The sequence below is a fragment of the Chiloscyllium punctatum genome, chromosome 14 (genome assembly GCF_047496795.1).
Source record: "Chiloscyllium punctatum isolate Juve2018m chromosome 14, sChiPun1.3, whole genome shotgun sequence".
Classification (NCBI taxonomy): Eukaryota; Metazoa; Chordata; class Chondrichthyes; order Orectolobiformes; family Hemiscylliidae; genus Chiloscyllium; species Chiloscyllium punctatum.
Window position 1 is genome coordinate 14,046,530 of NC_092752.1, and position 27,294 is coordinate 14,073,823.

General features: G+C 40.3%; 1 protein-coding gene across 4 annotated transcripts in view; it reads left to right on the forward strand.

Annotated features, from left to right (window-relative positions):
* wrn (WRN RecQ like helicase) overlaps positions 1–27,294 on the forward strand; it is a 103,275-nt gene that overhangs the window by 12,766 nt on the left and 63,215 nt on the right. For all 4 annotated transcript variants that reach the window (XR_011962392.1, XR_011962393.1, XM_072583923.1 and 1 more), the window contains exons 6-14: positions 6,032–6,181; positions 8,360–8,432; positions 10,011–10,122; positions 12,630–13,074; positions 15,461–15,538; positions 20,661–20,805; positions 21,095–21,170; positions 23,956–24,023; positions 25,443–25,551. Coding sequence is in view for 2 of the 4 variants with exons in the window: in XM_072583923.1 (XP_072440024.1) it covers positions 6,032–6,181; positions 8,360–8,432; positions 10,011–10,122; positions 12,630–13,074; positions 15,461–15,538; positions 20,661–20,805; positions 21,095–21,170; positions 23,956–24,023; positions 25,443–25,551 (1,256 nt within the window). In the remaining 2 variants the exon portion in view is untranslated. The remainder of the gene's footprint in view (positions 1–6,031; positions 6,182–8,359; positions 8,433–10,010; positions 10,123–12,629; positions 13,075–15,460; positions 15,539–20,660; positions 20,806–21,094; positions 21,171–23,955; positions 24,024–25,442; positions 25,552–27,294) is intronic.

Here is a 27,294-nt window from a genome sequence, read left to right on the forward strand (position 1 = left end):
TTGCAGTTCTGGTGTGCTGCAGTGTGTTGTGGCCCTTTTTGAACAGTGTCTTGATGCAACATCTTCCTTTTGTGTTGTGTGTGTGTGGTGGTTGTTTTCGTAGTTCAGGACTTGGTCTGTGTGTGGGGCTTTCCCGTATACCTCTGTGGTGAATTCTCCGTTCGGTGTTCTCTGTACCATCCCGTCTAGGAATGGGAGTTGGTTGTCCTCTTCTTCCTCTCTAGTGAATCGGATTTCTGAGAGTGTGGCGTTGATGATCCGGTGTGCGTTTTCTGTTTCTGTGTTTTTAATGGTTACAAAGGTATCATCTACATAGCTGACCCAGGGTTTGGGTTGAATTTGCAGTAAGACTGTTTGTTCTAATCTTTTTGCCTTACAGCTCCTGCTATGAGTCCAGAGATGGGTGCGCCCATGGATGTGCTGTTGATTTGTTCATATATTTGGTTGTTGAATGTAAAGTGTGTTGTGAGGCACAGATCCAGTAGTTTGAGTATTCAGTCTTTGTTGATAGGTTCCCCATCTTGTTGTCTGTTCTGTTTGTCCAGCAGGTTGGCTCGTGTTTCTCTGGCTAGGGTTTTGTTGATAGAGGTGAACAGTGCTGTTACATCGAATGAGACCATAGTTTCTTCCTTATCTATATGTATATTTCTGATGATGTCCAAGAATTCCTGTGTTGACTGTATAGTGTCTGGATCTGCTGATCAGGTGTTTGTTTCTGTTGCAGTTCTTTTAGCCAGTTTGTGTGGTGTCCCTGGTAGCGATACAATGGATCTGAGTGGGATGTCTGGTTTGTGCACTTTAGGTAGTCCATCGAATCTGGGGGTGGTGTTGCTTTCAGGTTTCATTCTCTGTAGGTCAAACCTGGTTATCTGTCTGTCCTTTTTTTTTGCAGGTTCCTCAGTGTGTTGTTTATCCTATTGGTGAGCTGTGGCTGTGAGATGTTCATGTATCCTGGTGGGTAGTTTTCTGTCTGTTTGTCCAATATAGTGTTTGTTACAGTTTGTACAAGGTATTTTGTAAATTATGTTGTCTGTGTAGGGTCTTTTCAAGTTCATTAGCTGCTGTTTTAGTGCCTTTGTGACTACTTGGTCAGGTCCATGCCACCCCCCCCCCCCCCAAGAAGCCATCTTCCCCTGCCACCGCAGGAATTGGAAAACCTGCGCCCACCCCCTCCCCCCACACCACCACCACCACCTCCATCCAAGGCCCCAAAGAAGCCTTCCACATCCATCAAAGTTTCACCTGCACTTCCACAAATGTCATTTACTTCATCTGTTGCTCCTGATGCGGTCTCCTATACTCTGGGGAGACTGGACGCCTCCTCGCAGAGCGCTTCAGGGGACATCTCCGGGACACCTGCACCAATCAACCTCACCGCCCTGTGGCCCAACATTTCAATGCCCCCTCCCACTCTGACGAGGACATGCAGGTCCTGGGCCTCCTCCACCACCACTCCCTCACCACCCGACGCCTGGAGGAAGAATGCCTCATCTTCCACCTCTGAACCCTTCTACCCCAGGACATCAATGTGGACTTCACAAGTTTCCTCCTTTCCCCTCCCCCCACCTTACCCCATTTCCAAACTTCCAGCTCAGCACCATCCTCATGAACTGTCCCATCTGTCAATCTTCCTTCGCACCTATCCGCTCCACCCTCCTCTCCAACCTATCCTTCATCCATCCACCTACTGCACTTTCAACTACATTCTCACCAGCCTCACTCCCTCCCATTTAACTCTCTACTCCCAAGGCTTCCAGCCTCATTCCTGGTGAAGGACTTTTGCCCAAAACTTCAATTTTCCTGCTGCACGAATGCTGCCTGACCTGCTGTGCTTTTCCAGCATCTCTTTAATCTTGACTCTACTCTCCCGGTATCTGCAGTCCTCACCTTCGTCCTGCTGTTTGAGTGTGTTGGTGGGTTTGTGGGCTCCCATGGTGCCAAGAGGTCTGAGTAGTCTGGCAGTCATTTCCGAGATGTCTTTGGTGTAGGGGAGAATGGCTAGGGTTTCTGGACGTGTTTTGTCTGCTTGTTGGCAAACAACTCTGCCAACCATCCAACCCAAACTTTGGGTCCGCTACATGGATGACACCTTCGTCATAACGAAATGAAACAAATTAGTCGAAACCTTGAAGATCATCAATAATACCCTTACTGGCATAAAATTCACTAAAGAAGAGGAAAACAACAAGAAATTGCCATTCCTAGAGGCCGCAGGAGAGTGAACAGCCAATGGGGAACTTCAAACCAGTGTCTACAGAAAACCAACACATACTGAACGACAGAAGCAACTATCCCAACACCCACAAACGAAGCTGCATTAGAACATTATTTCAATGAGCTATCACACACCGCAGCACAGAGAAACTATGCAGAGCTGAGGAAAATCACCTATACAGTGCATTCAAAAAGAACGGGTACCCAATGAACACAGCCCGCCGATTTTTCTCAGCAAAAAAACCCCAACAAGCAGACAAAACACATCCAGAAACCTCAGCCACTCTCCCCTACATCAAAGACATGTTGGAAATGACTGTCAGACTATTCAGACCTCTTGTCATCATGGTAACCCACAAACCCATCAACACACTAAAACAGCAGCTAATAAACTTGAAAGACCCTGCACAGACAACATAATTTACAAAATACCTTGTACAAACTGTAACAAACACTACATTGGACAAACAGGCAGAAAACGATCCACCAGGATACATGAACATCAATTAGCCACAAAAAGACATGACCCACTCTCACTAGTATCCTTCCAGACAGATGAGGAAGGACATCACTTTGACTGGGACAACACATCCATGCTAGGACAAGCCAAACAGAGACATGCACGAGAATTCCTAGAAGCATGGCATTTCTACTGGAACTCTATCAGCAAACATATTGATCCCATTTACCAACCCCTCAGAAAAAGAACAGGAAATGATGTCACCACAGGAAATGACATCACCAACCCAAGGAAACCAAAACACACACATCGAACGCTGGCCATGTCACCAGTGTTTCATCCGGGGGCTCGCTGATGATGTTACCTAATGTGGTGATGAAACATCTGAAAATGAACCTTCCAGCTTAGCAAGCAAATCTACATCCAGAACCTGATCATAAAAAGAGAGCAGTCATTTTGGGGGTGTACTATAGACCTCTAAATATAGGGAGAGCTGGAAAGACAGATATGACAGCAAATCTCAGAAAATAGGGTACTGATAGCAGTGGATTTCAACTTCTCCTTTATTAACTGAGACAAAATGTGATTGGCCTAGAGGGGGAGGAATTCTTAAACTGTGTTAATGAGAGCTCCTTAAGTTAGCATATATAAAGATCTAAAAAGGAGGGTTGATGTTGGATCTAATTTATGGAACAAAGGCATCAACTGATAGATGTAGCAGCCAGGGAGCATTTCAATGCTAGTGAACAGAATTCAGTAAGATTTAAGGTGAATACAATGTTATGTAGGTGTACATGTGTATTGTACCTTTTGAGAAAGAGGAAGCTGGCAAGGATTTACTGAAAGCACAGTGTCCTGAGCAAGGTGAACATGTAACATTTGGTTGAAACATACAGCTGGTGCTGTGTTGCCATGGAACAAAAATAAAGTCAAATTCGGCTAATCAGTTTAAACTGTGGCCCAGATACCAAGATCCAATCAAATTTTACTGTTCGGAATGACATCAAACCAATTAAATGATCTGATGTTTCGGGGTAGAAAACTGGACATTTTGAACAGTTAGGGGGAGAACTGCCAAGAAAACCAACAAGTATAGATGCTAGCCGAATAGCTGTCTGAAAGGTACCTGTTCGTATGAAGCAGAATATTGAAGAAAAGATGACAGAGGAAATTCCGCAGAGGAAGATACAAAGAGAAGATTCGAAAGCTGGCTGGTTTTGAAATTTTGAATTTGTTTTTTGTAAATCTTAATCAGGTTTTTTATCAGACCAGTATTGTAGAGTGGGAGGTAAAAGATAGGAGTTGTAAATAGTTGTTTAATGTTCTCTTTTGGACTTAAATAATAGAATTGTTAATACTTACTTTAAATAGTGACCTCTGGTATAATTCTTTGCCTCTTGAAATTTAACAAAGGTGACCTTCTCTTTGTGTCAGGTCTAAACTAGCCGAGGGGTTTACCCCGTGTTGTAACAAGATGAATCAAAGATTCTGAATTGGGGATGGCCAGTTGAATAAGATATAATAGGATCTGGCCAAAGTGAATTGGAAGTAGCTATTGCTGAAAAGTCCACACCAGAGCAGTAGGAGACCTTTTCTAAAGAGGAATAACGAGAGTGCAGGGCTGACCTATTTCTGTGCAGGGTGGAACCAACAACCCCAGAAATTTCTGGATATCAAGGAATGGAAATATTATGATCAGCTTTAAAAACAGAGGAAGTTTATGGTAAATACTTAATACTCAAAAGAGTAGATTCCCTAGAGGAGAATAGAAAGTTATGGGGGATTGCTTAAAGAAAGAATTAGGAGCACAAAGTGGGGGCTTAAGAATAACACAGGCATGTAACATTTAAGGGATGTCTAAAGGGGTTTAATAAGTATATTGGGACAGGAGAATGACCACAGAGAGAGTAGGGCCCATTCAGGACAAAGCAATATGTGTGTGGTGTCAGAAGATGTGACTGAGGTTTTCAAAATAGTTCTTTACATCTATATTCATTACAGAGAAGGACAGTGTAGATGTAACCGTTGAGAGAGATGATTTATTTTACCATTTTTAGTCGGCTTGAAAGTGGATAAATCTACAGGCCCAGATGAGATGTATCACAAAATGCAGTGAAAGACATGGGCAGAGTTTGCAGAGGCCCTTTTCAAATCCTCTCTGGCCACAGAATGGGTCTCACAGGACTGGAAGACAGATAATGTGGTATTTAAGAAGGAAGGTAGGGAGAAGCCAGAGAACTCCAGGCCAATGAGTAACATCTGTGGTAGGGAGACTATTGAAAAAAAAAGTCCGAGGTACACAATTAATCTCCATTTGGAGAGGCAAGGATTAGTCAGGGATAGTCAGCAAGTGAGCAAGTCAAACAAATTTGCTTGAATGTTTTGACGCAGTGAGAAGAAAAATGTTACTAAATTATTCCCATTAAAACTGCTCTTTATAAAACACAAGACTTACACACTTAAGTTTCTAAAGCTAGTTAATGAACGACATTGAATTGTTGTGGATCTTTGTGATCATCTAGGCCTATAACATTTCTCTCTAATAGTTTGTTATAATACTTCATGTTTAGTATTGAGAATTTCCTCTTTTCCTTGAGTTTATCTACAACAAGCATCAGGGGACTGCTGCTTTAAAGGCTTTGAAAATTCCTTCTTCCTGAAATTCGTAATTGAATTTTTATTGCCAAAAAGTTGTAATAATCTAATAGCTCCAGGATAAAATTCAGTATCTCCATTTCCTTTCAATGTCAGTTTTTAATTCAACTCTGGTTATGTCGATTGCCCTTTTTGTATAAAAGTAATCGTTTGGTCATACAGAGCTAGAGTATTGCTGAAAAACCATACATTTTGCTGAAGCTTTTTGTCTTGTGTGCAGGATAAAAAACTTGACAAAATGTTTTTTTTCTGGTAACGTTATATAAAAATGCTGCCTGACCTGCACTTCTTTTGTTCTTACAGGTAGTTCTTCTATAACGTGATGGTTGTGTTCTTGTGAAACCCCACATTATGGTAAAACTGCCTTAGAAACAGCGCTTAAAATGTTGCTGATGTAACTAAGTTACAGCCAATGCATGTTTTAAAGGTTCACTGTAGAAAAAGCTCTCCAATTCATCAGTTGCGTTAAAGTGAATTTATATTAATGAAGTGTGCTTTATAGCAAAATGACCTGTGTTATATAAAAATCTGGGTTTTGTTTTGAAGGCCAATTGCTAACTTTCCTTCTGGAAGCTTGTGCCAAATTATTAAAGTGGGTTCATGTCTTCTTTCTTAAGGCTAACTTGAACTTATGTTATGTTATAAAGTCTCTTGAAAGATTTGTTCTGGTTCTGAAACTTGTTCTGCTGTGGTACAACACAGCTGAAATGTGCAGAGAGGTGGAGTCTGAATGGATTGGTGCAGCACCTCTGTGGGAAACAGCTCTGGAAGGATGCATCTGTCCGTTGCAGTGACTGGGATATGTTTCCGCTAAGTGATGAGCAACAGCGATACGCAGCTACTGATGCCTATGTATGTATGTTCAGTTATAAATACCCTCACCCTGTAATACTGTTTATCCAGTTTTTAAGTTCAAATATTCTTCAGACTAAGTGCTTTGTAACTCTTTAACTTGTACCAATAATTGGTTGTTAATTTATGTCTTGTATGTGCTTATGATAATTAAAAGCATTGAGGTATAGTAAAGCTTAATGCAGATGCTGTGCTACTGTAACAGAACTGAAGCATTCAATTCCTGTAGCTTATCAGTAAAATCATGGATGACCTGTACCATAATTCCACCTAGGTTCTATAACGCGTAATGCCATTACCTAAGAAAATTCTATCTGTCTTGTTTTCAGTTGATTACCAGCCTCAACAACGTTTTGGGGTCTTTTTAGAATTTTCATTTTGCCCTCACTTGCCGTTCTCTTGATCGCCGCTTTGATGCGGAAGCATTGTAGAGAAGTTGAGCTCTTCCTTGTGTTGAGATTGGAGTCAGAATTAGCCAACTGTTGTTCCTGTGCATCTTGACAATATATGAATTGACCCGTTGATATCGATTGGTTTATCTGAGTAGTCTCTTTGTGAGGACCAGTGTTGTAGAACATTGGAAACTAATTGGAGGGAAGCAAAGGTTTTTTTTATTTTTACAAGCAGTGTAGTTGTGGCCAGAATTGCTCATGTGTTGAGATTTCAATGGCAGCTGTGGGCCAGATCATAAGCCATGATCATCACCAGAGTGAGGGAAAGAAAGTTGAGAACTGCGAGCAGAGAACCACTGCTTTTTTGTCATTTTATATAAATGATTTGGATGTGAACATCGGTGATATAGTTAGTAAGTTTGCAGATGACACCAAAATTGGAGGTGTAGTGGATAGTGAAGAAGGTTACCTCCAGAGTATAACACGATCTTGATCAGATGGGCCAATGGATTGAGGAGTGGCAGATCGAGTTTAATTTAGATAAATGTGAGGTGCTGCATTTTGGAAAGACAAATCAGGTCAGGACATATACACTTAAGGGAGGGGCCTGGGGAGTGTTGCTGAACAAAGTGACCTTGCACTGCAGGTTCATAGCTCCTTGAAAGTCGAATCACAGGTAGATTAGAATAGTGAAGATGGCATTTGGTATGCTTTCCTTTATTGGTCAGAGCATTGAGTATTGGAGTTGGAAGGTCATGTTGCAGCTGTACAGGGCATTGGTTAGGCCACTTTTGGAATATTGCGTGCAATTCTAGTCTTCCTATCGGAAGGATGTTGTGAAAGTTGAAAGGGTTCAGAAAAGATTTACAAGGCTGTTGCCAGGGTTGGAGAGTTTGAGCTATAGGGAGAGGCTGAATAGGCTGGGGCTGTTTTCTCTGGAGTGTCAGAGGCTGAGGGGTGACCTTATAGCGATTTATAAAATCATGAGGGGCATGGATACGATAAATAGATAAAGTCTTTTCCCTGTGGTGGGGGAGTCCAGAACTATAGGGCATAGGTTTAGGGTGAGAGGGGAAAGATTTAAAAAGGAACTAAGGGGTAACTTTTTTTTACGCAGAAGTTGGTACATGTATGGAATGAGCTGCCAGAGGAAGTGGTGGAGGCTGGTACAATTACAACCTTTTAAAAGACATTTGGATTGGTACATGAATAGGAAGGGTTTAGAGGAATATGGACCAAGTGCTGGCAAATAGGACTAGATAAATTTAGGATATCTGGTCAGCATGGAAGAATTGGACCGAAGGTCTTGTTTCCGTACTGTACGCCTCTCTGACTCTAATTGACTGCGCTCTCATCCCTTCAAACAGCTGGTTTCAGAGTTACAAACTGAAAGGTTGGTCCCCAATTAAATAAGGGCCAACTTAGCTGTGATATTGTGGACTCATTTTGCAGTTCAATTGTTCAGATATAATTTGGAAATTCAGAAGTTTCAATCAAATTGTGACTTCAGAGAATATTTTGCAGCCCTGTAATGAGTATGTGCCAGGGATTAATTGCATTGTATGTTTCTTTAAAGTAAAATTCTTGTTGCATAATATATCGGCATTAGGGCTTGTGTTCATCATTCCCAGTGGTGTGTTGTGATTTTTTTTTGATGTGTTGCTCAAAACAGCACATCATTTTGTCAGGAAAGTAATTTAGTACTGCATTTATTATCAGAAAGGCTGCTGTGACAGTATTTTGTAATTGACTTAAGATAGTACTTGTTTATGTTTTCTTTCTCCAGGCTGGTTTTCTAATTTATGAAAAATTGAACACTTTGGATGTGAACAGAGGAAAACTGATTATTAGTAATGATGGTACGTTGTGCTTAGGTTGGATAAGTTCCCCAAATGATGTGTAACTTGGTAACGGAATCACTTTAAGCTTGCTGAATTTCATTATAACATTGGAAAGGAATTTCTCTGAGCTGGCACTGTTTTTATTCCCACTGTGTATTTTGGCTCTCTTGCGAACTATCATTGCTAGCAGCTGCAGTTGCAAACCAGTGGGATTTGAAGAGCATGGTTCTCTTTGCTTACCTTGCCTTTTGAATGTGTTAGATTGTTATTATCTTTGTCAAAAAATAACACCTTGAATTTAAATTGCACAAAAGCTCTAATGTTTTTAATTTACATCAAGCCTTGTAAAAAAAAACTCTGTTCATTTGGTTGTGGTTAAAATCTGCAACATTAGTAATTGTCTTTGGTCATTGTAATAAATACCTCTCCGGTATTTATTATGTCACTACTAGATTGGTAGGTTATGAGATCACCTGTTCCATTCCAAATCAACCTTGTGGATTGACCCTTTGTGCCACCAAACTGCTACATGCCAACTATTTTAAATTACTTATGAAACAAATAAATACAGAAAATGTTGGAGAAACTCTGGTTTGATTACATCTGTGGAGAGAAAACAGAGTGAATGTTTCGAGTTCAGAATCATTCTTCAGAACAAAAAATTATTTATGAACAAGTGTTGCTGTAATCATATGAAGAATATTCACTGAATTAATCTGTAATTATGTTTTGTGCTAGAGTTCATTTAAAAATCCTGACAACCTGTTCCCGTTCTCTGGATGTTGCTGCTTCTCTGGTTGACAATGTGAGAGAGCAGCAAAGTCATATCTTTCAGTGGAAAGTTACCTGGACTTCATTCCTTTGCTGCCTATGTGACAATTCCCCCACCACCCACCCAGTGGTGTTCTTTTTGGTTGGTCATTTCCTCGGTGTGCACGTATAACCTATTAACCTTGAAGTGTAGAATTCTCATGGGGAATCTCTGAATGGGGGTCTTGAATTTCGCTTGGAGAAATAGAAAATGGTGAATGTCGACAGCATCTTTTAATAGTTAGTTTTGGACAGCTATTTGGATAGGCCAGGATAGTGTTTACTGCAAGGGACAATTGGAAATGGGTTAGAAGAAAATTGAAAATATCACGTGTAACTTGAACCCTTAATGCATGTGCATTAAGTTGATTTGGCAGTTTGTCTACGCATGCTACCTGCTAATTGACTTTAAGTTCTGTAGTAGTAACTATGTTCCTCCATCCAAAATGAAAGATTTTTTTATGGACTAACAGAGCATCATAGTGGTTGCTTGCCCAGTAGCAAGACCACCCTCTGTTTAGTGTAGGCATTCCTAAATCAACAGCAATTAAGTTCAGATCATATACTAAATCCTGCAGACATTGCAGCACCTGGAATTGGCACTCTGTCTCACAGTACTATTTGAATGATCAGGAGTTAAGTTCTGCTGCTTTGAAGTTCCCACTTCTTTCCCCAAGAATAAAGATTTAGATAATTGTGCCTAATGTTGATAGGCAAAAATTGAACTTCACATATGGGTGTGATATCTTCTAACTAATGATTTTTTTAACATTTTCTGTGTTTCAGATCAGAAATTGCACCCTTCCATTTACTTAAGATCTAACCTGATTTCTCTTGCCTGTGAAATACAGAAACTAGCTGAAATTGTTCCTGTTTCGTATGTTAGTGGTGTACAGAGGTTAGTAATGAGCAATTAATGAGATGCATATGATAATCTCCGAATCATAGTGACTTTTCTTTTTGCATCTAAACAAAGTCAAATCCCTGCTTGATCAGTACATTAGATTTATCAGCTTCTCATACAGTAATACAAGTGTACAGCATGGAAATAGACCCTTCAGTCCAACTCGTCCATGCTGACTAGATATCCTAATCTAATCTAGTCCCATTTACCAGCATTTGGCTCATATCCCTCTAAATCCTTCCTATTCATCTACCCATCCAGACGCCTTTTAAATATGGACAAAGTTAAAAATCACACAACACCAGGTTATAGTCCAACAGGTTTATTTGGAAGCACTAGCTTTCAGAGCGTTGCTCCTTCATTGTGGACTCCACAACCACCTGATGAAAGAGCAGCACTCCAAAAGGTAGTGCTTCCAAATAAACCTGTTGGACTACAACCTGGTATTGTGTGATTTTTAACTTTGTCCACCCCAGTCCAACACCGGCTCCTCCACGTCACGGCTACCATAGACACTTTTAAATACCATAATTGTACCAGTCTCCTCCTCTTCCTCTGGCAGCTCATTCCATACACGCGCCATTGTCTGCATGAAAAAGTTGCCCCTTTTGTCACTTTTATAGCTTTCCCCTCTCACCCTGAACCTATGCCGTCTAGTTCTGGACTCCCCCACCCCAGGGGAAAAAACCTTGTCTGTTTATCCTATCCCTGCCCCTCACGATTTTAGCATCTGTTGTCTTTCAATGATCTGATGGTTGTTCTTAAAAGTTAATTAAAGCCAAGGTTGAGAATTGGAGGGTTCACTATATATGGCCTATTGACTAGTGGCTCAGGTGATTTTCCTCTGGCCTTTATTACACCTCTCATGCACCAGAAGTTTGCATCGTATTATGATTGGGGTCTCTCATTCTTCCTTATCTGAGGCAGCAATAATATTTGTGGAGTGGAGACTGGTCAAACAGCCTTGGGGCTGAAAATGTATTCCTGGAAAAGCGCAGCAGGTCAGGCAGCATCCAAGGAACAGGAGAATCGACGTTTCGGGCATCAGCCGTTCTTCAGGGCATCAGCCCTTCATTCCTGAAGAAGGGCTGATGCCCGAAACGTCGATTCTCCTGTTCCTTGGATGCTGCCTGACCTGCTGCGCTTTTCCAGCAACACATTTTCAGCTCTGATCTCCAGCATCTGCAGTCCTCACTTTCTCCTCAAACAGCCTTGGGATCAACTTCAAGGCTCAATGACATGGATGCATGGTCCATGATTGTCTCCAAAACAGTGTGCACCAAATCCCCATCAGCACCTCCACCAAAGACTAACACAATAGGAAAACCCAATTTTCCACAACCTCCGTAATGGCATTGTTGGTTTGCCTTCAGCACATAGACTGCAGTGGCTGAGGAAGGCAGCTCTCCACCACCTTCTCAAGGGCAACTTCAGATGGGTAATTAATGGCTCAGCCAGTGATGCCCATGTCCCGCTTGTGAAAATCAAACCTTCCCCCAAAAGGCTCTTTCATTGCCCCTCCACGTATGCTACATCTCTCCACCACTGTACACATGACTCAATTGAAATTTTCAATATCCCAGTTGAACCTCACTATTCTTCCACTTAAAACCACAGATTTCTAGAAGCTGTACCATTCATCTCTGCAGTTACTCCATTTACTGAGTTACCTATTTGTAAATTCTGTGGAAACAAAAGAACAACTTGAATTCACATGGTGAGTTTTAGGACCTGAGTATTCTGAAGCATTACACAGGACAAAAGTGAGGACTGCAGATGCTGGAAACCAAAGTCTCTAGATTCGAGTGGTGCTGGAAAAACACAGCAGGCAGGCAGCATCCGAGGAGCAGAAAAATCGACGTTTTGAGCAAAAGCCCTTCTTCAGGAAGGGAGCTGCCCGAAATGTTGATTTTTCCTGCTCCTCGGATGTGCCTGACCTGCTGTGCTTTTTCAGCACCACTCTAATCTAGAGACTGAAGCACTTCACAGCCAATGGGGAACTTTTGAAGGATAATCACAACTGTAATGTAAGAGCAGGCATCCAATTAGGCGCAGAGGTCCCATAACCAGCAATGGGATCATTTGCCAGATGATCTATTTCTGTAATGTTGATAAAGGGGGCAAATATTGACCCCTAACCCTCTTCAAATTACTGTGTAGGATCTTTTATGTTCACCCGTGGAGTCAGAATAGGCTTCCATTTAATGTCTCATCTGAAACATGGTACTTCAGTACTGAATTTGAATTTTAGCTTTGATTTTTGTCCTCCAGTCCGAGAATGAGACTTGTGACATATGTTATAACAGATATTTACATCAATGGACTGAGGACTATCCATTTCAATGAAAATTGTCCACAGTCCTTTGGAATGAACAGGGCATTTTTCCTATGTCATTCAGTCAATGATACAGGTGTAGAAATGATGTAGGTAACAAATATTCTTTGCATCTACTTTTTAACTTTAGTCTGCATACATTTGACACTTATTTTTCTTTAACCAGAGCTGCAGATATCTTCAACATGATCTCTGAAAATGTTTCTGCTTTACGGACCATTTTACTTGAATCGACACCAGGGAGTGGTGCAGAAGAAGAAAAAGGAGTAAAATCTGAAATATGTACAAACAATCGAGCTGCAAAAGTCCATTTTGAAAATGATTTAGAAAGTAATCAGAATACAAGTGGGAGCTACCAAGAAGTGAAGCAAGAAGATCATTTGACTGAATCACCATTAGATCTCCAGATTGGCAAGCAAGTTTGTGAACCATGCTCAGAATCCCATGGGAATGATCCGAATGAGAGTCGTGTTTCTGAAGAATGCAACCAGAATAAACGTGAGGGTTACCTGATGTCTTTAGCCATAACCGAATATGAGCTTCAAATGTTGGAGCAGCAGGCAGAAGCAGAAGATGCAGTGGAAAATACTATTTCCTCTTTGCCAATCAAGGTAAAATATCATGCTTCAATATATTTTCAGGAATATAAATAAATGATTGCTGCAACAGAACTTGCATGTTGCTGGGAAAAAAAATTGTCAAAGCTCTTCACTGTGCACTCATCAGGACATTTCGTAAGGCTACCAATTCAAGGGGAAAACCAACATTTATACTCTTGTGCAGTATAGTTGTTGGTATTCTTGCAAAATGTTCTGATCAATGTACGACAAAAATACTTCGGCAAAATGTGTAATTTTCAGCAATATAATCTTTGGAGATACCTGATTTATAATTGAACATGTTAGCCCAGTCAGATAAGTATACTTGTAGAATGTAACTTGTGCATTTTATGGGGAAGAAATGCAAGCTCAGGCTTCTTGACTTGCGTCACTCTATATCACTAGGCAGTCAACGATAAATAGGTTGAGAATGTGGTGCTGGAAAAACAGAGCTGGCCAGGCAGCATCCAAGGAGCAGGAGAATCGATGTTTCGGGCAAAAGCCCTTCATCCTGATGAACCCAATTCCTGATGAAGGACTTTTGCCCGAAACGTCACTTCTGCTCAGATGCTGCCTGACCCACTATGCTTTTCTAGCACCACACTCTCGACTCTAATCTCCAGCATCTGCAGTCTCATTTTTGCCTAACTGTAAATAGGTGACCAGTTAACTGTGTAATTGTGGGGATGTGAGACCCGTTGGATGGCTGGTGTTTGATGCAGCGTGCTGCCAACAGCCTGGGTTCAGCCCTTAAACCAGCTGAGGTTACTTACCACCTTAACCTTGCTCCTTGCCTAAGGCATGGTAACCCTCAGGTTAAACCACCTCCAGTCTCTCTCTAATGAGACAGCAGCCTTATGTTCCTGTGGGACTATAGCAATTTTACTTTAATGCATTTATGGAAAACCCAAATCAAAACATTAACTTGCCTTTCACCTCCATAGGGATAGAGTGAATTACTGTTGATTCCAACAGTGTTTTTGCTTTATTTACAATATCCTGTTTTTCATTTGGATTTATGGTGAGACTTGTTCTGAGTCAGTATTAAAGATTGCTCTTGCTTTTTAAGGAACATGCATTTAAGAATCGCCAATTATGGCTTCCTAACAATTGCTACTGCATGTATAGCAACTGAGCCATGTATTTAAATAGTTTATACCAACTCAGGACATGAGAAAAACCCCTCCTCAATTTCCCAGATTTCACTTGGGATTCATGCTGCATTATCTAGAAATTTGCTGAAGGAAATTTGTTTTTCACTTTCCATGTCTGGAATTATTTTTACACAGCAGATACTTTAGGAGTGGTTTTATTTTTTCTTTAGATATGGAGATGTTGTCAAGATTGTATTTATTCCCACTTCCTGTCAGTGTGCCCAGAATGGTGTTTATAAAGAAATTATGAAGATTTTGACCAAGTGATAATGTGGGAATGCCGATTATATGGCCAAGTTGGATTTTTTTCATGACTTGGAGGTTATTGTGCTTCCGCAATAGTGTTTCTCTTGCCATTCTCAGTGGCAGAGACAGGTGACCTGAGACCTGAGACCTGCTGCTTTCCACAGACTGTACATGCTGCAGTCACCATACTGGAAGTGGTAGGGGTACCCAAATGTTTGGTCTCTGTAGAAAATCTTGGTCGTAGTTCTGATCTCTCTCTTTTATATAAGGGATGTAAGGGCACTAGAGAAGCTGCAAAAAAGATTTACAAAAATTGTATCTCAACTTCGAAGTTACAGCTATCAGAACAGTTTGGGGCCGTTTCATCTGGAAAGGAGAAGATTGAGGAAGAAGTGATAAAGTCTTTTGAAATTATGGAAATGATAGGATAAACATAAAAAAGATATTTTCTCGTCTGGGGAGAAACAGAATTAAGGGTCATAAAGGTAACCCCAGATAATTGAATAAGGAATCAAGAAGAAATTTCTTTATCCTGAGCATGGTTAGAATGTGGAACTGGATACCGGAGGGAGTGTGTGAGGCTAATAGCATAAATGTATGTAAAGGAAAGCTAGATAAAAGAGCGTCATATAGGTTTATGGAGTTAGATGATGTAGGCTCACAGAGAATTGTTTGGATATGGGCATGACTTATTTCTGTTTTTGTATTCTGTCTAAGTCAAGAAAGCTGTCTTGTCCTGAGTGCTGTCAAATTTCTTTGGTGCAGTGTGGCTGTGTTGTGAGCATTTCACCCCATATCTGATTTGGGCCTTGACTGATAAAAATGCTTTGCATACAGGCCTCTTGTTGCAGAATAGTGTGAACTTCAGCCCTGTTCTCGCAGTCGTGGCCTTTATGTAGCTGGTCTATGCTGATTCCAATGTGGCTATGCAGGTGTAGATGTTGAAGGTGTAAGATAACTTATCGTTCTATTTTAATTTCACATTTTTAATTCTGCAGCCACCTAATGCTGATGAAGAAGCTGATCTCTCTTATGTGATTGAAAGTGATGAGGAGCTGGAGAATGAAATGCTTGAGGTAAGATCAAAATTAGCAGATTGTGTCAGGCTATGTTGAAATGTAGAACGAAGACAGGAACAGCAACACATGTCTTGACCACCAGAGCAAATACAGTCTCTGTTTTGATATGATTTTGGTGAAGTTGGTGCAATGGTGCTGGACCATGATCCTGGAACTCCCTTCTTAACTGCACTGTGGGTGCACCAACTACGAAACCTGTCAAATACTAGGCCATCAGTGAAGGTATAGACATATTTTCACCTTTTTAACTCAGTAAAAATAGGTCATTTACTTTGTATCTTATGCTTTATTCCGTTGTTTTATTTTTACAAAATCATCCATGGGCTGTGCAGTTGCTGATGAAGCTACCATTTTTTTTTTGCCCACCCTGAATTGCCCTTCAGAAGCTGTTTTTGTGAACTGGTGCAGTGTATGTGGTATAAGTGCACCCACAGTGCTGTTAGGAATGGAGTTTTGGGATTTTGGTATCATTTGCGGAGGGAGTGAATATTTGTGAATGAAGCCAACCATTTTAACTTTCTTAAAGCATCCTTCACATACAGCCTCTTGTTATTTCCCTATTCAAAAGAACTGTCTAGTGAATGTGAAGCGCACAAAACTAATTGTGCTCCTTCTTAAGCTTGTTCAATTTTTGAACTGTATAATTTGTATATTGTTCTGTGATAAAGGTTTATAATTTATTATCAATTGTATTTTAAAGTGGAAGTAAAAATAGATGCGTGGTTTCAGTTTTGGGAGATTTACTTTTTTTTGAGGTCAGCAAGTTATTAGGTCAGTGAACTGAAGGCATTATTTTCAATATGACTTCAGTGCTGAGCAGGATACCGGTGTTCAGTGTTTATGAAATACTGAGAAAACAGACTGGGGCATCTGGTAACATTGGGTTTCAGTTCAAGAGAATAGTTTCAATGCCAACAGACTACCATCCTGCTACAATGTAGAAATCTCCAGACTGAGGGTGTTGTTTGTGCAGTCTCCAAGCTGTGAGAATGTGTGCAGAAACTTTCGAGGTGCCTGAACTGAAAAGTGGTTTAGGCCATCTGATTTGGAAAAGGCCAATTAAATAAGAAAGTAAAGAGTTTAGGTAGGAATAATGCTCAATGGAATTGGTGTCTGTAATGGATATTGCTGGGAAAAATATTGAAACTTTGTTTTCCGTTACATTAAGATCTTTCTAAACTGTGTGTGTGTGTGTGTACACCATTCTATTTTGTGTATTATGTTTTTTTTTAAAGAACACTGTCAGCCCAGTGTGAGTATATTCAGTGACTAGGCACTGAAGTAATCAACTGCAAATATTAAACTCATGATCTATCAAATCAGCTTTCACTTGTGCATCTGAGTTGTCTGGTCTTACCATCAACTGGGATCATAACAGTTCACAGCAATACATGCTTCTTGGCTGGTATGGCCTCAGAGAAAACAAATAAACTTAAGATGCTGTTCTGACTGTCATATTTAATCAACTCCACAAACCTGGAGCACTTTAATGTTTCTTCGAATTTTTCAGCATCAAAAGTGTTGTAAAGCATTTGGCTACCTAACTGCTGAACAGCTATAATAGATCAATGGTTTGCGACTTGTATAACATACCAATTAAAAGCTATAATTGAAGAGCACTCGGTATTTTCTGTGCACGGGAAGAATTGGTGTTTTGAGTAAAAGCATCACGATTCAGAACTGAATTCCTTACAGCTCATTTACAGATCTCCACTAGATGGCACCCCAATAAAAGTTATACATAGAAACTGAACTGCAGTGCGGAAGTGATTTTTCCCTTGGGTGTTCTTGCAGTGGTATTCCAGTTGGACTGGCAGCCAAATTTTCCCATGTGCCGTGCTGTTGGATATAATGAGGGAATCCCAACAGAATGTGAAAACTTTGAATAAGCGTGCTGCCCCCTGACCACAGAAAGACAACATTGGCAATTCCTCCAGAAGGAAGGATACCGACTGATGTCCTCTTGCACATTAGACAGTTCTGTTCCAAATTTCCCAGCTGAGCGCCAGCAAAGTATACAAGGTTCCATTGAGTCATATAGATGTATAGCACGGAAACAGCCCCTTCGGTCCAACTTGTCCATACCGACCAGATATCCTAACCCAATCTAGTCCCACCAGCCAGCACCCGGCCCATATCCCTCCAAACCCTTCCTTTCATATACCCATCCAGACACCTTTTAAATGTTGCAGTTGTACCAGCCTCTACCACTTCCTCTAGCAGCACATTCCATACATGCACCACCCTGTGTGAAAAAGTTGTCCCTTAGGTCCCTTTTATATCTTTCCCCTCTCACCCTAAACCAATGCCCTCCAGTTCTGAGCTCCCCCACCCTAGGGAAAAGACTTTCAGGATTTTAGTTTCACTACCCAGCAACCTGGGCAAGATGGAGAAAGCTCAGTTTGTAAAAGAACTATATAAACCTATAGCACAGAAGGATGGCATTTTTGCAAGGATGTGAAGGTTTGTAGCTCAGGTTGAGGTTTAGGGTGTAGGTTTGCTCGCTGAGCTGTAGGTTTGATATCCAGACGTTTCACTACCTGACTAGGTAACATCATCAGTGGCGACCTCCAAGTGAAGCAAAGCTGTTGTCTCCTGCTTTCTATTTATATCTTTCTCCTGGATGGGGTTCCTTGGGTTTGTGGTGATTCAGCCTATTGTATACATGCTACAGCATATCTTTGTTGGAGGCAGAACCTGTACTGATCAGATGCATCTCAGCCAGGCAAGAACCATTGTTTTCCTGGAGCAGTTGCCAATAATGGCAAGGAAAGTTTATACTAATTTGGAGGGAATGGGACTCCGGATGTAGCATTTGCAAGGATAGACAAAATGTCTAAAGGATTTGGAGAGACAGATAGCACAAGAGACTGATATAGTTAAATATTGGATTGGCTTAGATGAAGGGGATATACAATGAAATCCAATTCAAATTTATTGTGCATGTGAAGCACAGATCAGGGTAGATGAGGTTCATGAGGTGCAGGTACAAAATTCTCATGGGAGTCTGACACCATGGTGTTAATGGAGCTTACCAAAGGGCTGGGCTGAGTACTAAATATCCTTGCACAGGTGTTCAGGACAGATAAGGAATAAAAGAAACTGGAAGAGTGATAATATTGAGTAAGGGGTATATTGTAGTACTAATTGGAGAGGATATCCAGGAATGCTTAAGGGTGTATAATCTGTTAGGCGAGAACTAAGAAACAGTAGAGGTGCCATTACACTATTGCATGTTTTGAAGCCATAAACTAGTGGGAAAGAATATTGCAGAGCAAATTTGCAAGAAAACTATAGTGATGCACAAACTATAGGGTAACAATTTTGAGGGTCATTTATTAAGATAGATTAAAGTTGTGATAGCAATAGTGTAAAACGGACAGAGATGGAGAAGAGTGCAGATGAAGAAAATTAGGAATTCTTTTGTCCTGTGTAAATGATTCCTTAATCAATATCAGGCTAGCAGTTGCCTTGTTCATCTGAAAAGCAATGGTAACTCTCCTTGAAAGCAATAATTCTGTGAAACATTTGCTGTTTATAAAGTCTTGGATCTTGCAAAACCTGTGGTTCTTTTGTAAATCCAAGTATAATTCTTGCCTTGGTGTCTTTCAAAAGTAAATTTGCACACCTGAACCTTAAAAACTCATAATGCAAATAAACGTAAAATGGTTTTAGATGAGCCAAAATTTGAATGTGTCAACCCACATTGAGAAAGTGTGCTGGAAATCAGGCTATCTTATTTCCAAAGGCGTCTCAAATGTTAAAGCTTTTATTAAAGTAAAGACAAGTCCTAATTTTCTTCTTTTTAGATCCAGGTTAATAACACCGATGGATCAGTTTTAACAAAGATTGCTATTTATTAAAACTAAATAGATTCTGACTACAGGTGAATGAGTAAGAATGATTGATATTTAACTCTACTAATTAAAACTCTAATCCCTTATAAACTCCTTCTACACATATACAGACAAATGTAAATAAAACACATTGATGTGGGTGGAGAGAAAACTGAGAAAGTAGTTCAATAGCCTCTGTCTTCAGGGCTTGTTGAGATGATCCTTTTACTTGTCAGGATTTGGTATTCATTAACCTTGCTCTTCCCAGCATGTTTTCACTTCCTTGCAGGAGGCATAGGAGTGATTTTATTGGTTAAAAGCCACAGCTTACAGCAACTAATGAGGAAAAGCTTCATGCTTTTGGTGTATTTTTCTACAGCAGAAAAAAGGATGTCATCTCCCCCTCTGGAGGTCGGAAGGCTTCTCGCTATAGTATTCACACCCACAAGCTGTTCTGCTACCTGGTTGCAAGAAAAGAGCCCTTAGTCATCAACAGCTGGTCACCACTGTACAGACCAGTCAGCTATGAGTTGTAGGCCAAAGTCTATTTAGTAGACTATTGATAATTGTCTGCAACTAATCTTCCCCAGCTGGTTGAACAAAGATCCCTTACAATAAGGGCTGGTAGCTTTTTTGTAAAAAGTGCAACAGTCTCTTCCACGATTCAGGGTTTTTAAAACTGACCTTTTACCGTTTCTGTCCATAATCAAAAATGTATAAAAATAGATCAGGGCTTCATGGATATCTTGATTCTTATTACTTGCCTCCTACTCCATGACCTTCAATATAATCTAACGGATCAGATACCCCATTTAAAAAAAACTGTAAATATTTGAAATGATCAAAGTAGAAATGGGCTATATTAATTTATTGCTGAAAAGAGATTTTACAAAAGCTTTTCATCTTGCACTCATTTGGAAAATTACGAAGATGCCAAATTTCAATCTATAGGGCAATAGGGTGCTGATTGATTGATTGTAGCTGAAGCATTCTGCAAGTTCCTTGGCTAATTCAGAAAGGACAAGTCTTGAACATTGTTGTCGGAGAACGAGTCGTTGTGTATGAATGTATGCTGCCTCTAGCAATGAACCTTATTTTGAGCTCGGCTGATTATCTAACACTCAGATTGTTCAGCAAGTGCTGTCCAATAGCAGTTAGCCTATTTTGATAGTAATGTTTGAAATGAGAATATCAACCTGTACATGTCATTATGTGAAAAGTGGATTTAAATTAATGAACTTTGCATTTTCTTTGTTTCTTATCCCTCTGGCCTGCTCTTTCAGGCATTGCAGAATTTGGATAGCAGTTCTGAATTAGAGACTGAAGCATCTCTCAAGAATGTACCTGATGAAGTTGATGGAACTGAGGAATTTTGTGGGGTGGGGGATGAAGAAGATGAAAGCATTAAGGAAGAGGAGGACAAATGGGGTAAATTGGCTTTGAAAGATGTTTGGAAGCAAGCATTGGTTGAATTTACATAACTTCTAATGCTATGTTTTTGTATTAAAAATATCAAACATGTAATATGCTGTTGTCAGTTTTGCATGGTGAATTTACTTTACATTTCTGTACCCATTTTTCTGCTCATCATTGAATTAATCTGGTTAAATCATTTCCATTATATGCATTTTTATAATAAATTTACACTCTCCTGATAATCAAAACATTTCAGGGTTGGTTGCTCTTAAATCCATCTCTTTCTTTGTTTTCGTTCTAGATGCTTCAATACCTGAGCCAAATGCAAAACAGATCAAGTGCCTGAAGACTTATTTTGGACATTCTAATTTTAAACCGTATGTTTTATTTTCATAAAGTATTTGTGGCACTTAGTATGAATTAAAAGTAGAAACCAAAAAAAAGACATATTTTCATCTTTCATTTTTCTTCTCGATCAACGTCACCGAGTAGCTTTTGATCATGATGCTTTAACAGCTCTTTCTCTTTCAATTCTCCATCGTCGCTACAAATAAAAGAAGGTTATGGACTTGGTTGTCATTAAGATTAGGAGTGATAACATCCATTCAGCTGTCTTTTCTATTTCCCTTCCCATTGCCTTCATTCCAAACTGATGCATTTTCTATTTTCTCTTCTGCCCCTTTTGCTATCCTAAGCTCATTTTAAGCACGAATCCTGCCTTGTCTCCCATGATCCCATGCCCACTAAATTGCTGACTGGACTACTTTCTTCCTTGGTGCTTCTGTCAACTGGTGTTTTAAATAGTACTCTTGCCCCAGATAGTCCTCTTGTCCATTTTAAATCTGTCACCATCATACTTATCAAAGATATCACCGAGGCCATTCTGTCCTTGCATCCAATCTCCAAACTGACCTTCAAACTTTTGAGTGCATGGTCCCCACTCACGTTTTTGCTTCTTGTTGTGGTACAATTGATACAGTGTTCAAAGAGATGATTCAAGTCCAAACTTTTCTTATCCAGCTGCAAGGATCAGCACAATATGCTAACTCTTTCCAGATTCTTTCTGACTCACTCATTCCTTTAGAACCTCTTTAGAAGCCTATCAGTGATGCCTTCATAATTGTTGCATTTAGCTTTTCATCCTGTCATAGCACTTGAAACAGTCTTTGCTGCAGTCAATCAGTCTTCTTTGGTGACTTATCCTTCCTCTGCTTTCTCCGCTTCTCTGCATTTGACCATATCAATCTCTCTCAGTGCCATTACTCAATTTTTCAGCTTACTGAGATTGTTCCAACTCTTACTTATCTGACCATAGTCAGAAGCCAGAAAATCTTGAGTAATAACTTAATTTTCTGTCCGAAATGTTATTTCTAGAGTCCATCAAGGATCTGTCAAACCTTGTCTTCCTCATCTTCATGTTAATCCTTCACTGCATTATTTGGAGGAACAGTTTGTACATTTATTTTTCTGTTTGTGGGATGTGGATTTTGCTGGCTCGGCCAATATTTATTAACTATTCCTAATTATCTTTGAGAAAATGATGGTGAACTTCTGCAGTTCAGGGTGGGTAGGTACCCCCACGTGCTGTGGAGGGAAAATATTACAGGATATTGATCTGGTGACAGTGAAGGGCTGATATAGTTCCAAGGAGAAAGTGAGGACTGCAGATGCTGGAGATCAGAGCTGAAAATGTGTTGCTGGAAAAGCGCAGCAGGTCAGGCAGCATCCAAGGAACGGGAGAAGAAGGGCTGATGCCCGAAACGTCGATTCTCCTGTTCCTTGGATGCTGCGCTTTTCCAGCAACACATTTTCAGCTCTGATATAGTTCCAAGTCAGCGTCATATGTGGCTTAGAAGGAAATCTGCAGGTGGCGGTGTGTCCGTGCACCTACTGCTCTTGTCCTTCTAGATTGTGGAGCTTGTGAATTTGGAATGTGCTATCAAAGGAGTCGTAGTGAGTTGCTGCAATGCATCTCATGGATGATACTGCTGCCACTCTGCACCTGTGGTACATGGGGTGCCAATCAAACTGGATGTAGTTAAGCTTCTTGAGTGTTGGAGCTACTCCCATTCAGGCAAGTGGAAAGTATTCCCATACACTCCTATCTTGTGCCTTATAAATAGTTGACAGAATAGTTTTGGGAGTTGGAAAGTGAGTTACGCTCTATGGAATTCCTAAACTCTTAATTGTTCTTGTACCGCAGCATTTACATAGTCCGGTTAAGTTTCTGGTCCATGGTAACTAACGGTGTTGATGTATGCTTACTGTGCTTAGTTGTACCTCTTCACTTCCACCCTTTGATTTTCCCAGTGCTATTGTTGTCTGAAATCTAGTCCTGAGTGAACCACTTACCTTCAATTAAACTTTGGGAAGACTGAAGCCATTGCTTTCAACTCCTACCAAAAGCTGCATACTGCTGTCAATTATTCTGTTTCTGCTACCTTCGCCATAACAAAAGTTTGTCTTCATTTACTTCAGTAGCATCACCTCTCTTTTCACAAAGGTCATCTGCTGAAATCTCCTGCAATTTCAATCCTCTCCAGGCCGGCTTCTCCACTGTACCTACATTTCAGGTCACAAAATATCTCTGCTGCTTTGTCACATTATTGTTCACCCATAAAAGTTGTCCTTGCTGACCTACATTGGCTCCTGTTTCTAAACCCCTAAAAGTTAACATTTTCATCCTTGGGTTTAAAACATGGCTGTGTCCCTCCTCTATGTTTTAATCACTTTTAGCTTTAAACTTTCATAAGCTGTCTGTTTCTCTGTTGGCTTGTTGTCAATCTGTCCTTCCCTCTTATACATCCCCTGTCCCTCTCCCCAAAATTGTTTGCTTTCCAGTGCTAGGATTTAGCTGCTTAGGATTCAGTCACTGGTATTGCTTCCCTAGATCCCTCTGCCTCTTCACTTTTCCTCTCTTTTAAGACTTCTCTTAAAATTCATTACTTTGCATGAGCGTTTCTAATACTTCCTCCTTTGGCTTAACATTCATTCATTCTGTTTTGACCGTACCTTTGTAAAGTGTATTGTATATTAAAGAAATCTGATGTATGTAATTTGTCACCTTTTCAAATACAACAACATTTATTAGTGGATCAACCCAAAGCTTCTGAATGATATTTTGTAATGGCAATTGATTTGTCTTCTGTGTTTAAATGACAGGGTACAATGGAAGGTTATCTATTCAGTACTTCAGGAGAGAAGAGATAATCTTGTCGTTATGGCAACTGGTGAGTTTTGGAACAATATGTTAATGTGTAGCACATAGAACACTTTTTTTTTCGTATATGAGAAACACTGGTAATGCCAGTATTTATTATCTATCAATTTTCTCCCCCTGGGGAGATGATAGACCTACTGAAATTCCAATTGTCTATGTAGTGAAGTGGCTTCCAAATTGTTCATGGGCAGAGCGTTTCAAAATTTTGACTTGGCCATCATTAAGGTTCATTGATTTAAGATGTTATGTTACAAACAGATGAACCAGGTGGTCGTGGTGCTTCCATTGTATCTGCTTCCATTGTTTTTCCAGACTGTGAAGGTCATGAATCTTAGCACAGGTGCCACAGGTGGAGCCTGTGCAGTGAATGCCACAGATTTTGCTGAATGCAAAAATGACATACCATCGATGGAAGGAGTGGATCCTTAAGCCTGCAAATGGGTGTCAGTTAAGCTGACTGCTTGCTTCTGGAAGTACCAAACTCTTCTGTTACCATAGCTGCATCCATCCAGAGAGGTGGATTGTATTTAATCACTCAGCTTACTTATAAGTGATGGAGAGGCTTACTGGTGTCAGATGGTGAATCACATGTTGCACCACACTCCGCTTCTGAGCTGCTGTGTACTGAGGGACTGTTTAAGTACAATATGCAAGTTTTGAATATCTTAGTAGAAAAATTGAAGTTATATATCGCAGTCAGTATCTTTGCCTGACATCAGGAAAGGTTTGCTAGATGACATCTTGTAGTGATAGAGGAGCAAAATCATCCAAAGATGCTATCTGATGACCGGGAGCTATGACAGTTCAGAGCAGAATTAGAACTTTTTCAAATTATTTCCTCCTTACTTGACATCTAATACTAAAATCTTGAATGTTGATTTACATATTTAAACTTTGGCATAAAATAGCACAACTCACAACAATATTTCAGCTCAAAGTTGTGTTTTCAGCAGAGCTTGTGGTGAAAATTCTGCACGTGACCTCAATGACTCTACTGTAAACAGTGGAACTTTCCTTTCAGATTGCCACTGTTTGTTAGTTATTGGTGCTAGAAAGTGAATATGTGTGGATATTGGGCAAGAGTAGAATTTAGTTCATTTGTAATTTTACCCCATCTCTCCTCTCGCTCGTGCATGCACACTCGCTCTCCTCCTCCTCCTCCTCCTCCTCCTCCTCCTCCCCCCCCCCTCCTCCTCCTCCTCCCCATCAGCTGAATGACCCCAGGTAGTTCCTCGCATTCCCTGTTCATGAATATAGGCAATTGGAAAACATGCCAGACAAACCCTCCTTATTGTGGAGTACTATCCCACCATAATTAACAATTAAAGGGAAGGAAAACTCATCACAATGTCTCTATATAGTACAGATCACTTTCACTTTATCTTTCACGCTGAAGTTTGATATATTGCTTTTTTCTTTAACTGGACAGGTTATGGTAAGAGTTTATGCTACCAGTTCCCAGCCATTTACACAGGAGGGATTACGATAGTAATTTCGCCTCTTATCTCTTTGATGGAGGACCAAGTACTGCAACTGAAGTAAGTTTTTATTTTAAGTATTTCCCTCATTTCTGTCTATCTTACTCCTTTCACCTCTGCCTAAGGATACCTTGTATGAGAAATGCTATAAATACCAGGGTCCTGTTCAGTGCCAATTAATTTGGTTACTTGGCTACATATGACAGCAGCCAAGTTTGATGCTGCCTTCAGTTACGTATTCCCAACAAGACTGCAGTTGTTAGGAACTTTAGCCAGCTTCTCCTTCCTCCTAAATCCATGTTACTGCCACCTCTGAGGTGCTGCTACATCTGTCCCAGTAACAGATTGGACCTCAAAGAAAGGACATTGCAAAGTATAAAAAGCTTGAACAGGCCAACATTGGTCAACCTATCAAGCATGCTCCACACTCCTGATGGTTAGTGCATCTTGGCAAGATGCTTCCAAAGCTTTTCAATGTAACCTCCCAGAAGAAGAAGAATTCCAGTGTAAAGGAAGTCCAGCGTCAATGAAGAGAGTAAAAAATCTCTGGAAAATTCCCCTCATCCTCCTAGCTTTCTTGAAGCCCTTCCAAAATCACTACATCATTTGAGGGGACAAAAACAGAATCTAGTACTCCTGATGTGGCCTAACCAGTGATTTGTGTAATGATACTCTGGCTCATCTCTTGATATTGCAGAGCATGATTGGTAATCCAGGAAGTTGAGTGCTTCTTCACGTTTATTTCTAGAATTTGTTCCAAATCATTCATACATGATATAAACACATATGGGCAGCACGGTGGCACAGTGGTTAGCACTGCTGCCTCACAGCGCCTGACATCCGGGTTCAATTCCCGCCTCAGGCGACTGACTGTGTGGAGTTTGCACGTTCTCCCCGTGTCTGCGTGGGTTTCCTCCGGGTGCTCCGGTTTCCTCCCACAGTCCAAAGATGTGCAGGCCAGGTGAATTGGCCATGCTAAATTGCCCATAGTGTTAGGTAAGGGGTAAATGTAGATGTAGGGGTATGGGTAGGTTACGCTTTGGCGGGGCGGTGTGGACTTGTTGGGCCGAAGGGCCTGTTTCCACACTGTAAGTAATCTAATCTAATACATATATCATACAAGCACATACATCAATAGTTATTTGGTTCAGTGGTATACTCTGACTTCTGAGAGAAGTGATTCTTGTTTCAGCTGTGTTCCAGAAGCTTATGCATAAAGACATAATGATCATCTGCAGCATGAAAACTGGCTTAATAGACTGTCTGTGTTTATAGACTGCAACGTATTTAGGACTGAGCACATTTATCTATCCTGTTCCCATAATCCCTTTACCTCTATCTTTTAACCAGGGATTCAGTTTCATCTCACCAGTTGGCAGAGTTGCTGTCTTAATCAGTAACTCTAGAAATAATTGCATATCCTTAAGTCTTTGTCAAAAAGTTTATTTTACCCTCTCTTCTAAATCTTATTACTCTTAGTCTCTCAACAACATGGCAAAGACAACTTTCACGTGTCACATTTTTAAATGCACCACCTCATAACCTGTGTTTCTTCAGTAAAAGAGATCCAAACGTTTTAAGTTTGTATTAGTATTTCCTCTCTCCAGATGCACCCAACTAAATCTGTGAAAGTCCTCAATATCCTTCCTATAGTTTGCTGTTTAGTATGGCACACAGTTATAACTCAGATTTTCTTTAGGTTTCATAAAGCTGACTTGTCATCAATTTGCTTTGGTAGTTATTACTTTTTTAGGATAAAGCCCAATTTTCATTTAGCTGTCTCAGTGGTCGTCTTAAATTGAG